The sequence below is a fragment of the Maniola hyperantus genome, chromosome 23, assembly GCF_902806685.2.
Source record: "Maniola hyperantus chromosome 23, iAphHyp1.2, whole genome shotgun sequence".
Classification (NCBI taxonomy): Eukaryota; Metazoa; Arthropoda; class Insecta; order Lepidoptera; family Nymphalidae; genus Maniola; species Maniola hyperantus.
Window position 1 is genome coordinate 6939969 of NC_048558.1, and position 16570 is coordinate 6956538.

A 16570-nucleotide genomic window follows, 5' to 3' on the forward strand; every position below is an offset into this window, starting at 1 on the left:
TATGTATTACATATGTATTATAGTAAGTATAGGGTTTATAGTATATATAAATGTATACATATATCGCACCGACGACACACTGTCGCAACCCAAAACATGTCAAATTTGAGTGACTGACTAACTGTCGTGATACCCTAACCAATATTGCATCATCTTTAGTTACATCTAAATTCGACGAAGAAGGACGTGACAGTTTACTGTTTAGACCGCATTAATTCAAATTGGAACGATATTGTTGAATCAGGTATGTAAAAGTTCAACTATGAATTCGAGTTAATACAATATAGCTGATTTAAACCTAAATAGATATTTCTAGGTGTATTTCTAGTTATTACACTATTATAGATTCACAGAAATGAAATTTAAAATAGTATTTTCACTTAAGACACCCTTATTGGTTTAGTAAGTCATTTTAATGTGAATTAAATTGTGACCAGTGGGGTAGTAATTTTAATGTGAAGCTGGAAACCAAACGTTATTTTTCTGTTGCTTTGACACCAGCATAAACAATTAAACAAAAATATTAAAAGACGAAAGAACTGCTCGACAAAATATGTTTCCCAGGACCTATTATGAATCTTACTTGCGAAGTTTGACTGGTTGATTTTAAGTACTTAAATAAAAAATATTGCTGTCATTTTGATGCTAATTATTAGAAACAGACTGATGTAAAACTAGTTTAAGTATACTATTATTACAGAAATACTATTATTTAATTTTGCCTAGCTCCAATTTAGTGACTACGTACAATTACTGTGCAGTTACAACAATAGCTGATTATTTAAGTTTAAAAAAAAATATTTTGATGGCTCTGTTTTTTTTTTGTATTCAAGACAAATTTTGTTTATTGTTTTGGAAGGTTTTTTTTTTGTTGAAAAAGGCAGAAATTGTTGAAATTAAATTATTACTTTTTATAAATAAAAACTGATTATCCGATCGAATTTTCTTGATTATCTGGTTTTATTTATCAATGTCCAAACTTGAATGTGAAAATTATTTTTTTGGAGGGAACTATAAAACTTAAAACTAAATTAAATAATTGTTGTAACTACAAAATTATACTCAAAACCATAAGGAAAAAGTCAAACATTATTTATAGTAACTCAAAAATTTTCAGCAATAACTATACAACTAAAAATAATTACTCTTTCTGAAAACTTTTTTTTTGAGCAATACAGTCTTAACTCAAAAATTGCGAATTACAGTTACTACCTGTAATTTTGAAATAATTAGTAAATGATAATTGCGTTAATATTATTTATAAACCTTATAAAGTAAGCACTTTTTTATAATGTATAACAGGAAGTGAATAATCAGTTTTTCGTCGATTCTGAAAAAGTCATTCTCTGAGTCACGACAGCACTGCATCACTAGTGCGACACGTATATTTAAAAATGTTTATATGTTTGTATTTTATTTTTATTTTTATAGTCATGTATGTGAATTTAGTATGAAAATATATTGTAGTTATATTTATATGTAACTATGTAATGTAGCATATGGTTTTTTTTTTTTTTTTTTGAGGTATTAATTGTAAGTAGGTTATATTATTGAAACCATTTATTGAGTAGTATTAAGTCATTTTGTGCATCTGTGATGATTGTGTGTATTGAGTTGCCATAGTAAAATAAACATGTATCATCAGCGTACAACAGTATGTTTCCTTTTAAACCTATTTCATTTATACTATCAATATAGATCAGGAATAACAAAGGCCCTAATATTGATCCCTGAGGAACGCCAAATGTACAAACAGGTTTTGGTTTACTCCTATGATCTCCAGTTTTTTTTTTATTACCGCTTGAATAAATATGTTCTTTATTTGATTTGTATGTATATCAAACAAACTCAAAACAGGAATAAATTAATAACACGTTGTAACGTAGGTATTTCCTAAAATAAAATGTAGGACGTATTATTATTTTTAGTAGGATGACCAATAGAAAAAAAAATAGGTTCCAATTTACTTGATTGGTTTGTCAAAATAATAAGATAAAATAAAATCAGGTTCAACCTAACCTCAAAGTTTATTGCTGATATGTGGGAACAATAAGAATATTTTATTAAAAAGAAAATACCTTTGAAATGAGATATTTCGACAAAAGAAGATTAAATAAAACAAACTATATTTAAGGGGAATTATTCTTAAGCGAAGTTATAATAATATTATAGAGTTAAGAATAAAATTAATGTAAGAAATCTCAAAGAATTTGTAGTTGTATTATTATTATTATTATTTTGTATGTGGAAACAGTTTGGTAATCTTAATCCTTATTTATTAAAAAAATGTTAAATGTTATAATAACGTCACTGAGTAGAAAAAAAATACTTGAGTAGGCAATGTGCTTTGCGTTGTTTTAAGAAAAGGAAATTAGTTGAACGACAAAATTGTTCGAATGGATAATCTCTTGTGTTGTTTTAAGAAAAGACAAATAGTTGAATTATTTTAAGAAGCAAATAAATAAATATAGTTTATGTTTAAGTTTAATTAATCAGAATAAGTTAATTTCTTCAAGTTTTGAGCTGTAAGTACGGTGCGATTTCTTAAAAGCAAACCTTTTTGTTTCGGTATATCATAACGTTCTAAATGATTTCACATCTACATATACTTTATCAAAAACCGTTCGGCCAATCTGACTTATTCTTATCCAAATAAATTATACCACAACACGTGGTTTATCTAACTAATTAAAATCTTTTATGATTACCCTCACAAAAACTTTTTCATAGAAACAATACCACAAACGTGGTTTTAAGATCACTTTAAAGCAGCACATAATTACACTTCACTTATCTTTCACAATTGGAGCGACGCGACGTTTCGATCAGCGGTGTCACACCAGCACCAAGTGCCGCTGACAACAGCGTTGCCCATCGCTTTGTGATCATCGGGCACCAATACCAAGTGCTGCCGATGACAGGCAGTAGCCTGTTGCTTCGAGGAGAAGCCGCATCCACGATTGCTAAAAGCATTTGAAAAGTATTAGTATTTCGACAAGAAAAGAATTATCGTATCCCACTTCTGATGTGAGATTTATGGTAAAAAGAAGAGAGAAGTTAAGACAGTGGGCTTTAATAGTGATGATAAATTAAATCCAATGATTACTAATGAAAGTTATCATTTATCAATTATTTGTCAGGTAAGGCCAATACTAAGTAATTAAAAATCAAGCAAAGCATCTGCTGTATTATTTCAAAGTAAGAATCCTAATCATATAAACAGGCTTCTATAATAATTTAGAAGCTAACAACCTAGTGTTTACTTTTATCTCAATGTATAAAATAAATAGCACAAGAGGGTAGGTGATAAATACAGAAGTAAAACCAACCAAGTCGAATAATAACTGAATTGTATTTGTTCAGCATTGATCTATTTATATTAAAATGAATCTACCACCCATTTCGCTAAGGTGTTTAGTCATGGAGAAGAAAGGGCAAAGAAACTCCATAACACACATCTTTTAAAACATTAGAACGTTGAGTAAAGTAGTAGGTACATATTTGGTACACAGTTACAACAGGTAACCTACAAAAGGCAAATGATTACATTACATTATAATACAATATAAGAATACTTAACTTCAGTAAGGTCCGCTGTGTTTGCTCTGGGCTGTCGATACAAGACTGTCCCCTCTCTGTCGAGGTAGGGTACTTTTATAACACTGCCATCGCAAACAAGGCGGATATCGACTATCACATGATCTTAATATTAATCATTATTTATTTTAGGTTTGTTGACAAAAGGTATGTTGACACACCCAATTTACAATAATAAAATCAGTGACATTGATGGTCTACGTATTAATAATTTACAATAATAATAAGCGACTTAAATTGTCAGTTTACACAACATTATTATTTCACATAATAGCTATTGCCAACTGTATGTTGACAATAGCTTAGTATAATGTCACTCTTAGTGCATTGACAGTATTTAATTTACAATGAATAATTAGTTACCAGTATTGACAATTCACATAATATTATTTATCGTATTGTCACATTCCTAAATATTAAATTAAACAACATACAAGAAAAGATACTATTCAAATCATACCCTTTCCGTACATTGACAGTATTTAATTTACAATTTTACAATGAATAATTAGTTACCAGTATTGACAATTCACATAATATCATTTATCGTATTGTCACATTCCCAAATATTAAATTAAACAACATACAAGAAAAGATACTAATTAAATCATACTCTTTCCGTACATTGATATTGAATCCGGAAACGGAATTACGATTCTGTTTTAAATATCACAACAAACATTTACTTCAGACTCCCAAGTTTATGATTAGATGAATTTTAGCATAATAATTATGTATCCAATTTTATCGTAATATAACACGTGCACAGAGTTTCAAGCCAGGGTATGCATTAGTCAGAAAGGTACCTATTTAATAGCAGACACAATCATACCTAACCTTTATTTGATAGAAATACAAGGTGCATATTATATTTAAAGCAAAGTTCCTAGCACCCAATTTCTTAGGATCTCTAAAACCAGTCATAGGGAAAAATGAGCATTGAGCTATTTCAATTAGGGTAAGCAGTGCTTTTATGCCTCTATGATCTGCACGGCACTGCCGTCATTACTAACATTTAGTTCCGAATACGCTCACATGAAGCTCACTGCTGCCATCAGCGTCAAAATGGCGAAAATCAAGTTACTTTAAAAACAGGTCGGCAATCGCAGGTCCGTCAGTGTTCTTTTAGCATTATATCCGGGCGTCCGGCATACATTGCAACTTGATAGATAGATATTCCGATTCGATTCGATTCGATCTTCGATTTTCCGATAAGTATAAAAAGTTGCCTATGTCAATTTCCGGGATATACAACATACCTATGTACCAAATTTCATATTTAAAATCGGTTAAACGGATGGTCCTTTCAGAATCTCGTGGGAACTTAAGTTATTTTTCGGAACAAAAAGTAGCCTATGCCCTTCTTCGGGATGTAAGCTAATGCCTAACTCTCTACCAAATTTCATCAAAATCGGTTAAACTCTTGGGCCGTGAAAAGCTAGTAGGTAGATAGGCAGACACACTTTCGCATTTATAGTATTAGTATGGAAGGATGGATTACCCATACGGATGGCAGATAGCTGACCATAGATATTTCTGTCACAGATTACAATCTCAGATAGGCAAAACCAATCAATTATTATTATAAGTTATTAAAGTAATTCTTTATTGTCATTGACATTGATAATAAGATTTGTGCTTGACGACACAAACGATAGTAAGTGATAATGAAGTTCAAATATAATTTAAACAAATTACCTAAAGCGACAATTTACAAAACCTAAAAACTATTAGGGACACCGTTACAGAAAAAACCGATCATGTGCGAGGCGGACGGGTTTTGTAGCATTATACAAGAAATCTTATCCAAGTATACAGTTATAAATATAATATTATAAAGAGCTAAGGTTTGAAAGTTTGTTTGCAGGGGATAATCTCTGAAAATAAAACGCGCTTGGCGCTCTGGTGAACAACGAACTATGAAAATAAAACGCGCTTGGCTCGGGCACTCTGGTGAACAACGAACTATGAAAATAAAACGCGCTTGGCTCGGGCACTCTGGTGAACAACGAACTATGAAAATAAAACGCGCTTGGCTCGGGGACTCTGGTCGAACTATGAAAATAAAACGCGCTTGGCTTGGGCACTCTGGTGAACAACGAACTATGAAAATAAAACGCGCTTGGCTCAAATTTCAGGCACTCTGGACGTTTCGGCTTGCAGTATTTAGCAACCCTAATGCTGAGATCTATAGAGCGCACTTTGACTTTGCTCAGACTTAAGATTGAGTTAAAACGAGACAGATTTATGTGAGAGATATAGCTCTGTCTCGTTTTAACTCTGTCTTAAGTCTAAGCTAAGTCAGAGTGCGCTCTATAGATCTCACCCTAAGACCGTGATGCTAAAGCCGTAAAAGCTGTCATAGCTTAGCGGTTAGGACGTCCGCCTTCTAATCCGAGGTTGGGGGTTCGATCCCGGGCACGCACCTCGGAGTTATGTGCGTTTTAAGTAATTAAATATGACTTGCTTTAACGGTGAAGGAAAACATCGTGAGGAAACTTGCATGCCTGAGAGTTCTCCATAATGTTCTCAAAGGTGTGTGAAGTCTACCAATCCGCACATGGCCAGCGTGGTAGACTATATCCAAAACCCTTCTTACTCTGAGAGGAGACCCGTGCTCTGTAGTGAGCTGGCGATGGGTTGATCATGATGATGATGAAGACCGTGATGTAGGTACATTGAAGTCGGTAAAAATACAGACGGATCATAACATTATTAGCAAGGGGATTTCCTTTTTATATTGCGGGATCATGTTAATAGAAACATGCCGCACGAATAACAAAAGAAATTGTTATGCTTTGCCTTTCATACCTACATTGTATTTAAAGTGACCGCCTCATTTGGTTATTCTAGAAGATACCTACCCCATAAGAGACATACCTACACGACTTCGTACCGGAATCGCTTGGCAGCACGGCAATTGGGTATTTGCCTAATTTGAATTTGATAAATATTATTACTTTATTATAAACTAGGGCGTATACTGAAAAAAGTTACAGGCATTTTAATTTTAGAGCGGGAGGGTCTTCTATCCCTTTCTCGCAAAACGAAAATTTGTATGAAACCGCACGAAGCTACTATGGCATTAGTAGGTGTGACGTCAAACTGCTATATCGCTATCTCTGTCTAATCAGAAATATTTAAATGCTTATAACTTTTTTGTTATTTGATCGATTTAATTCGTTTTTTTAGTTTACGTTATTATTTTTATTCTAGTTTATATATTATATAATAAAGTAATAAAAAAAATGGAGTCAAATACCCAATTTTAGAAATCAAATTTGAAACTGCTCCCGCTGGGAATTGAACCCGGGACCTACCACTTATAAAACCACAAGCTCGCCACTGCACCAGGGAGGTCGTCAAAAGGTGTGTGAAGTCTGTTAATCCACACTTGGCAAGCGTGGCGGGCTATATCCTAAACCCTACTTATTCTGATATCTGTGCTCAGTAGTAAACTGGCGTTAGGTTGGTCGAGGCGGTGGTAATCGTGTAAAAAGGAATAAAAGAGAATACTAACAAATAAAGAATAAAGAGAAATTCTCGGTTTTCGGATTTTTTTCTTTACTTGTGCTCAACTTGTGATATAAGACCTATACGTACCTGCCACATGATTCTAAATCAACGGGAAGTACCCTATAGGTTTTGATTCGCTTTTCTTGACAGACAATAAAGTGATCCTTTTGAGTTACGGAACCCTAACAGACCTATAATAAAGCGAGTTACAACCCGGGTATCTTTAAAACACGAATGAATAGGCATCTTCTAGGTCACCGCGTCCCATCTTAGGCCACATCATCACTTTCTATCGAGTGATTGTAGTCAAGCGTTTGCCTGTAAATTAAAAAAAAGAGTTGATAAAAAATAATGGAAGGGAATACCAACCCTGACACTGCCGAGGACGAGGCCGGCGCCGATGGTTCCGCAGCCGGCGATGAAGAACGGCACAGCTACCTGCATCAGCGTGTTCCACCATCGTTCTTCCTTCTTCTGCAATACCAAACATGAAACACTAAGTATATAATATCCATGTAAGTATATATTCTATACCGGTGCACTGTGGGTGACATATACACGCCGAGCCTACAGCGCCCTGCGTGTTCAATAATATAATAACGCTTTTAGCTGTTGTTGTTGTTGTTTTTAACGCTGTTGAGGTTTTTTTTTTTTTTTTTTTTTATTGAGATACAAGTTAGCCCTTGACTGCAATCTCACCTGATGGTAAGTGATGATGCAGTCTAAGATTATAGCGGGCTAACCTGGAGGGGGTATGGCAGTTTTTATTAAACCCATACCCCTTTGGTTTCTACACGGCATCGTACCGGAACGCTAAATCGCTTGGCGGCACGGCTTTGCCGGTAGGGTGGTAACTAGCCACGGCCGAAGCCTCCCACCAGACCAGACCAGAAATTTAGGTTGCCGTGGCGCTGTAGCGCATCTAAAATGTTTGCAGACGCTCATACCAATGACTTTTTTGCCATAATGCGCAAAAAAGCGGCATCTCTCCTGCAGCGCTTACGTACCAGCGACAACGGCATCCTAAAGGTAATTGCTGCCAGGCCCGACTGTCCCATATTACACCACTGTGTGGCGATAGTGGGTCAGCAAAATAAAATCAATTGTACCTACCCATTAATGAACTAACAATACTAACTTACTAAGGAAAAATTGTAACTAACATACTAACAATCTATGGATCTATGAATGGTTTGAAATAAACTTTTATTTATTTATTTATATTAGTTTTTGAATTTCCACCCTAAGTCGTCAACATTCCTTTCTACGCGTACGAAACGCTTTGCATCATTCATCATTCCCTATTGGTACGCAAGGCTAGGGTTGGGAATACTCTTCAAAGATCAGCGTTTCCAAATATAATCCGGGTATCTTTAAAACAAGAGTGAATAAGAAAAGGTATCTTCTAGACTAACGCGTTAGACCCCATTTTGGGCCTCAACATCACTTCCCATCGTAGTCTAGCGTGCGCCAATGGTGAATAAAAAAATTATGTATTGCATTTCATTTTTCAGAAAGAAAGAAAAAACGTTTATTTTGTAAATTGTGCCACACATCACATGTTATAAATAAGAGTTATACCGGCGCTTCCTTGCCTTGTACATACACAAAAGCATACAGCGCTGAAATCCTGTAGGAACTCTTTGATTTCCTGGAATAAAAGTAACCTATTTCAGTACCCTTATTGTAAATGCGAAAGTGTGTTTGTTTGTTGGTTTGTTGGTTTGTCCTTCAATCACGTCGCAAAGGTGCAACGGATTGACGTGATTTTTTGCAAGGGTATAGATAAAGACCTGGAGAGTGACATAGGCTTTTTATCCTGGAAAATCAAAGAGTTCCCACGGGATTTTTAAAAAACCTAATTCCACGCGGACGAAGTCGCGGGCATTGCTAGTCTATAATATTTATAGGTTTTTTCATAAATATAAGTCAATGTTCATAGTTTCATAATCGTCAAGGCGTTCTGTTAAAAATTGTCAATCAAAGCCAATCAAACAATGAAAACTATTTCTAAGAATACCTACTGTTATTTCAATGCATTCCTCAACTTTTTAAGGCTGATTAGAAATTGCGATGTTTGTCTCATAGTACTATAAATAATACTGAACTATGCCTAACATTTTCTTTATAAAATGAAGTGTTTTGTAAATTATTAGGTAGGTCTAGGTACCATGGATCTATAATACTCGTAGGTACCTAATCTGAACTTAAATTAATGTTATGCTGGGCTTGGGTGTTTGTATAAAACTTGATTAATAGCTCTACTTAATAAAATGATAATTAATTACTTAACTAATACATAAAAAAATCATTGTCATCTAGGTAATCAATTAAAAGAAGATGTTCATTTTATCATCGTAATATTATTATAATATTAAATCCACTATTATTTATAAATAGTTTGGTTTTGTTCTGCGCCACGTTTGTGATATTTTTTCTCTACAAACCTGAAACAATGGGAAAATTTCGCCTGTTTTTTTTTCTGTTTTTCAGCGATAGCATTGTATATGGTTACAGTAAGTAAGTATAGTACGTAAGTATTAGCCATTGAATTTTTCTGTGTACTTTAAACCACGAACTTTTTACTTCATTGCTTTATTATTATATACTAGCTGATGCCCGCGACTTCGTCCGCATGTAATTTGGTTTTTTTTAAAATCCTATGGGAACTCTTTGATTTTCCGGGATAAAAATGCGCCCGTATGCGGCGTAGCCCATGTTACTCTCCAGGTCTTTATCTATACCCATGCAAAAAATCACGTCAATCCGTTGCACCGTTGCGACGTGATTAAAGGACAAACCAACAAACCAATAAACCAACAAACAAACACACTTTCGCATTTATAATAAGGGTACGGATTATGTACTATCCATACTTTTACTAATGACTAAGGTATTATAAAGTTGTTTACTTAATCAAAAATATTTGTTGAGTTTTCAATTCAACTCAATATTCTTTGTTACACGACTGCCCCAAAAAGGAGTGTAATATTTTCAGTGTTCATGTAACTATATGTAATGTATAGTAAGCGACAGGTCGAGATTACACTCGGGGAGGGAACCACTTATACAAATACAAGATTTTATTCTTAAACTCTGAGATCTTGCTGATTATTTCAGTTTTATTGCTATTAATTATTATTACACTTCGAAGAAAATAATCTTTTCTTTTGCTTTTTCCTTCCAATAGATATCCTCACTTTATTTTTTATTCCTCTCTTCTTTGTTTAAATTATTATTGTCTACAGAAATTATTAAAATATACAAAACATTTTTAATTTTATCGCAATATAATTGCCTGTTTCAATTTTCATGTTTATTTAAATTCATTAATAATTCATTGGCATGCAGTTTGCATTGTAAGTGATTTGTTTTTTATTGATTATTCTAGTTTTCCTTTTATTATCCTTCCAGTTATTAATTATTTTCTATCAATTTAATATTTATTTTAATCTTTAACAAGGATATTCTCTCGCTTTTCTCTGGTTTTCCTCGTAACATTTAAATGTCAAATGGCAAAGTATGGTATGTATTGACAGTACCTACGGCAAATATTTTCCTCCGGTTTTCAAATGAAGTGACAAATCAAAAAGTTTCTATTGCTATTTCTGTTTCTGAGGAGGTTTCCAGGCAACGCTCGAGAACATTTTCATAGATGGCGCTGAATACTACCACCAGTCACCACTAAAGATGAAAAATAATACCTATATCTATATGTCAGTCCTCAGCTACTTTTGAAAAAAATGTATTTGTAATCAATGAGCCTTGAAGTATAAGCAAAACACAACCATAAAAATTCATATTTAATATTATAAATGCGAAAGTGTGTCTGTCTGTCTGTCTATCTATCTGTATGTCTGCAAGCTTTTCACAGCCCAACCGTTCAACCGATTTCAACGAAATTTAGTACAGAGATAGCTTGCATCTTGGGGAAGGGACATAAGCTATTTTTTATCCCGGAAAATCAAAGAGTTCCCACGGGATTTTAAAAAGCTAAATCCATGTGGATGTGGATGTGGTCCTATGCCACTCTCCAGGTCTTTATGTATACCCATGCAAAAAAGCACGTCAATCCGTTGCACCGTTGCGACGTGATTGAAGGACAAACCAACAAACCAATATACCAACAAACAAACACACTTTCGCATTTATAATAAGGTTACTGACTACTGAGGTACTGATAATAAGGGTACTGAATTATTAATTCTTAAAAAATCACGTCAATGCGTTGCACCGTTGCGACGTGATTAAAGGACAAACCAACAAACACACTTTCGCATTTATAATAAGGGTACTGACTACTGATTGATCTATTATTATAAATACCATCATACTTTTACCTATAATAAGACTAGCGTTTGACCATAATCATCAAGGTAAACCAATTTTCTTTATTATCTCTAGATATTTAGCATGCTTTATTTACACCAATTAAGTGCCATTTCCAGTTGAATACCTACTTGATTAGAAGGAAGTTGCAAATCTTTGAGAACATAATGATGCTATCATTAAATTTTTTTGCTTTAAAATTGCTCGATTAACATTGAAAAGTACTTATTCCTGATTTGCATGTTTTATACCCGAATTTCAATCGTGACAATGGATGGATGCTACCCTCAGCGTGGAAACCGCTTTTTGATGCTAAGACAAGGGCATCAGTCGTGGGACGGGACACCATTAGCTCCGCGTGCCTGGATTTCGGTGACGGTTCCAGTGATGAAGAACAGCAGGAACTGTCGGGAGACGATCGGCAGCTGTCTCCCCCCCCCCCCACCCCAGCCACCCTCACAACGGGCGCTACGGGCAGCGGCACGTGCGTCCCGCAGTCAAAACCGCGGCGCGTGCGCGAACGGACTCCCTTGAAAAAGGACCCCGTATGGGTTCGAAACTAGTCGGGCTAACGTCGACTACACACGTGAGTACAGCCGGGACAGATATTATTTAGAATGTTTTATACAAATACATACCTATAAAATATTTAATGTTCCACTGTAAATTCTTGTCTTGAACTAAGCGGGAAGTTGATGGATGAGGAAGGCCGAGGATCGAGTGTGGTAGAGAAAGGTTTATGTCCAGCAATGCTGTGGCGAAACGGAACGTCTCTAATGCCAATGACGTATGTCATGTTTTGGCGGCATTCGACAAGTGACAGATGTCAATACTAAAATTCACGATCGGTTTTCCTGTGCCACAAAATATATAATTGTAATTAGAACTAAGATAATTAGTAACTACCTATGTTGTGTGTGTTACATAATCTTATCCTGTGATATGTGAACTATAATTGTCCGTACCTATGATCACTCTAATATATTATCTGAAACTCTTTAAATAAGTGGGCGTTTTATTCGAACCAACGAACTAACCCATACCCAAAGCTCTTTAAGATGGCGATGATGATGATATACAATGTACCAGAAGCTTAATTTGCTATAATCCGCTGAATCAGATCGAAACGTGCGTCGAGTGCGTTTTGGGATTTGTGTGGTGCTGCGTGGTGGTGGTGCGTATTGCTTGCTTGGGTGGCCGGCTTTTCCTGCATGTTTAGCAGTGGGAGGGCGAGTATTACATATCTCATGCTACATGTTGCACCATACAGATTTGATCTGTAAAACTAGCTTATGCTCGCGACTTCGTCCGCATGGACTATACAAATTTCAAACCTCTTTAGGGATTAAATTTTCAAACATCCTTTTTTAGCGGATGCTTACGTCATAATAGCTATCTGCATGCCAAATTTCAGCTCGATCCGTCCAGTAGTTTGAATTGTGCGTTGATAGATCAGTCAGTCAGTCAGTCACCTTTTCCTTTTATATATTTAGATTAAGCTTCTGGTTCATTGTATGTCATGGATTTCAGCAAAATAACGCCTGCTTATATACAACATATACGATGACGATGATGATAATGAAGTACTTATCCATAGTCGTGGCTGCTAATCTTAATGGTACGATTACACCTAACGAGTACAGTGGCGAGTCAGTGTCCTCGGCCGAGTACTCGGTTGGTATAAACACTTTAACGAGTGCAATTTCGCCACAATTTCTCAGCCACAGCACTGTCTCGGCCGAGTGACATTTTACTGTCTCGCTTCACTACTCGGTAGGTGTAATCGTACCATAAGTAGATAATCTAAAATGGCTGGACTTACCCCGGACAATGGCTGTTTTTCCGCGTCCGCGTCGGTGATCTTCTTGTCCGGCGGGTCTCCAGGGCTCTTGAGGTCACCGTTGGAGTTTATCGACGCCATGGTGTATCCGCTGTCCGGGCTGCCAATCTCATCTGGGGCCAAGACACATTTCTTTCATTTTCAAGATTCATTGCATATTTCAATTTTCAATACAGTGATTATTACTTTTTGTGCAAAACGGAACCCTTATAGGATCACTTTGTTGTCTGTCTGTCGGTCTGTCAAGAAACCTACAGGGTACTTCCCGTTGACCTAGAATCATGACATTTGGCAGGTAGGTTGGTCTTATAGCAGACATTAGGGGAAAAATCTGAAAACCGTGAAATTGTGGTTACATCACATAAAAAAAAATATTTTGTGATCGTAAACTAATAATTATTATTTTCAACTTTCGAAGTAAGATAACTATATCAAGTGGGGTATCATACTCGTATGAAAGGGCTTCACCTGTGCATTCTAAAACAGATTTTGATTTATGTTTATGCATCATATTTTTGAATGTTCGTGCAAAATGTCTGACTGTAGTACGGAACCCTCATTGCGCGAGCCTGACTCGCACTTGGCCAGTTTTTTAATTCATAGACTAGCGCTTAGCTGCAATCAGACTTGCTGGCAAGTGATGATGCAGCCTAAGATGATTTTACTTGCTTATGCCCGCTACTTCGCCCGCGTGGACCAGACAAATTTCAACCCTCCTTGCCCCCCGTACCCCCCCCCCTGTCCCTTAGGGATTGAATTTTCAAAAATCCTTTTACCGGATATGACGTACGTCAAAATAGTTATCTGCACGCCAAATTTCAGCCTGATCCGTCCAGTAGTTTGAGCTGAGTTTTATAAATCAGTCATCAGTCAGTCTGTCACCTTTACTTTCATTTATACCTTTCATCATATACTTATTTAGATTGCCACGAGGCCGAGTTATTGCCTCTCATTGAGATAAGATAGCGTCACTCACACAATCAATTGTAACTTTGTATTTATTAATCAGAAATATTAATTTTTCATCGGTGAATTTGTTCATTTAAATGGATGTTCATTAAACAATAGTTAGTTTCTAAAATTGCATCCATTGTTAAGTTGATGGCTAAACTAATTACAATAAAAGTGTGGCTCGAGAAGTTTAAGTACTACTAATCTTAAACTTTTGTAAATACGTTAACATTTATTGAGTGTTTTCACAACATATTATATTAATTCCGAAGGGTCGTATTTTATGTATCGTACAAGTTTTCAAGTTAGGTAGGTATAACAAAATGATAAAATATAATATTACGTTCCGTATCGTCGTACAAGAAATACCTACCCACTTTAATTTTTCATGGCGCCCATTTTGAAATTTTTATTATTTGTTGTCATAAGTAGCGACAATAGAAATTCACATTCTGTGAAAATTTCTGCTCTTTACCTATAATGGTTCAGAGATTCAGTCCGCTGATAGTCGTCTGTCTATCGACAGACTGACGGACGGACGGACAGCGGAGGCTTAGAGTAATACAAACAAAGTAAGTAAAGTTACGCATTTTATAATGTACCTACGGGTAGCGGTGTTATCTATACGTTATGTTATGTTAGGTTATGGTACGTTATAGAAGTTATATACTTATCTACTTCTCTGAGGGATCACGGGTAAAAAAAGTATCCGTGGTATTCCAGGTAGGTACTAAGGGAGGGACTAAGGGTAAACGAGGGGAATAGCATTGTCAGCAAGGAAAATCACCTTCGAGACATCGCAATTTTCTCAACGCACATTATGCAAGTGAGAACGATAAGAGCGCATATCATTGAATGCAATCTGTGACGTCATTAGATGAACTGAAGATTGCATTTTATACTATGTATTTATGTCAACAAATGACAGCGTGCGATTGTGTAAACAAGAAGTAAGCTATCAAGGCTTGGTCAAACAGAACGCGCGACAGCAGCGATTAATGTAGGTAGGTAGGTACCTACCTCCGGGACGAATTCCGGTCACTGTGGCCTCAATAGTAGACTAGGCAACTCATAGTTAGTACTTAGTAGTTTTATTCATTATATTATCAGCCGATAGACGTCCACTGCAGGACATAGGTCTCTTGTAGGGACTTCCACACGCCACGGTCCTGCGCTGCCTGAATCCAGCGGCTCCCTGCGACTCGCTTGATGTCGTCCGTCCACCCAAAGAGGGTTTCCCAACGCGCTTTCCGATGCGAGGTCGCCATTCCGGCTCCTTGGGTAGTCCATCGGTTTTTCAAACTATGTGCCTTGTCCATTGCTACTTCACACTTTATAATATTACTTAGTAAGTATAGATTAAGTAGGTATATTAAGATTATGATAAATGTTTACCAATAATTGTATACCCGTTCATCTTCCTCCAACATTTACGCACAGCCATTTCCAAATTCGTGCTAATATAAGTGGGCATTTTTCACAAAATAACACGGAGACTTTCTACACGACGACTTAGTTCAAATTATCAAACACCAATGTTGTTCCGTTGGTTAACATTTACAAAGAATTTAGACTAAAAATACGGATGTTGGGTGTTGGGTTTTCCAACACAAAAAGTCCGAGGGAAAAAGTTTGCTTCATTCACAAATCACATTTCTTTGAACCAAGTTTAAAGCCATTGTCAAGTTGACTGACTGTCACTGATTTGATTAATTTCACAGATAAAAACCCCAATTAAAATTTGTCTGAAAAAAGATCGTACCTAGGTATATTATGACCTGATAACTTTAGATTTTTTTCATATTCCCTTTCATTTCCATTGGATATTTTCAATTTTCAGTTGCCTATACAATTGAAAATTGAGTTGATTATCAGATGTCGATGTAATTCAGCTAATTTTAGGTTTTTTTTGCACCATGCTACTATTAACGCCATAAGACTGCTTTCATTTTTAAAATTAATCCATGATCATCATCAGCATGATCGACCCATCACCGGTGCACTACTGTTAACTGTACCTACACTTTAAATGGAAGCTGTGTGCAAAATTTCAGCTTTCTAGGTAAATGGGCTAAGCGTTGCTGAGTCAGTCAATGAGTCAGGATTTTTTATATAGGTATTTAGAATTTAGATTAGATGTTGAAACCTAATAACTACCTAACTTTTAAAAAATCAGTTGCAGTAACTTTCATTATACGAAATAATATCAAGTCAGTGACACTTAACTACTTGAAATCTTGATTTTTTGCTAGGAATACAAATTACCTAAGTACCTACCTATACTTATATAAAATAAATTAAAAAAAACCCCGTCGTTTCTATATTCATACCCTAACA

At 35.6% G+C, this 16570-nt stretch overlaps 1 protein-coding gene across 5 annotated transcripts in view; it reads right to left on the reverse strand.

Annotated features, from left to right (window-relative positions):
* Positions 1-16570, reverse strand: part of LOC117993153 (solute carrier family 41 member 1-like) — a 99457-nt gene that overhangs the window by 21605 nt on the left and 61282 nt on the right. For 4 of the 5 annotated variants that reach the window (XM_069506605.1, XM_034980897.2, XM_034980898.2 and 1 more), the window contains exons 3-4: positions 13265-13395; positions 7483-7587 (exon numbers count right to left, since the gene is read on the reverse strand). In XM_069506605.1, the coding sequence (XP_069362706.1) occupies positions 7483-7587; positions 13265-13395 (236 nt within the window). Of the gene's footprint in view, positions 1-7482; positions 7588-13264; positions 13396-15628; positions 15922-16570 lie in introns of those variants that run through there. The other variant, XM_034980899.2, reaches the window with a different exon arrangement.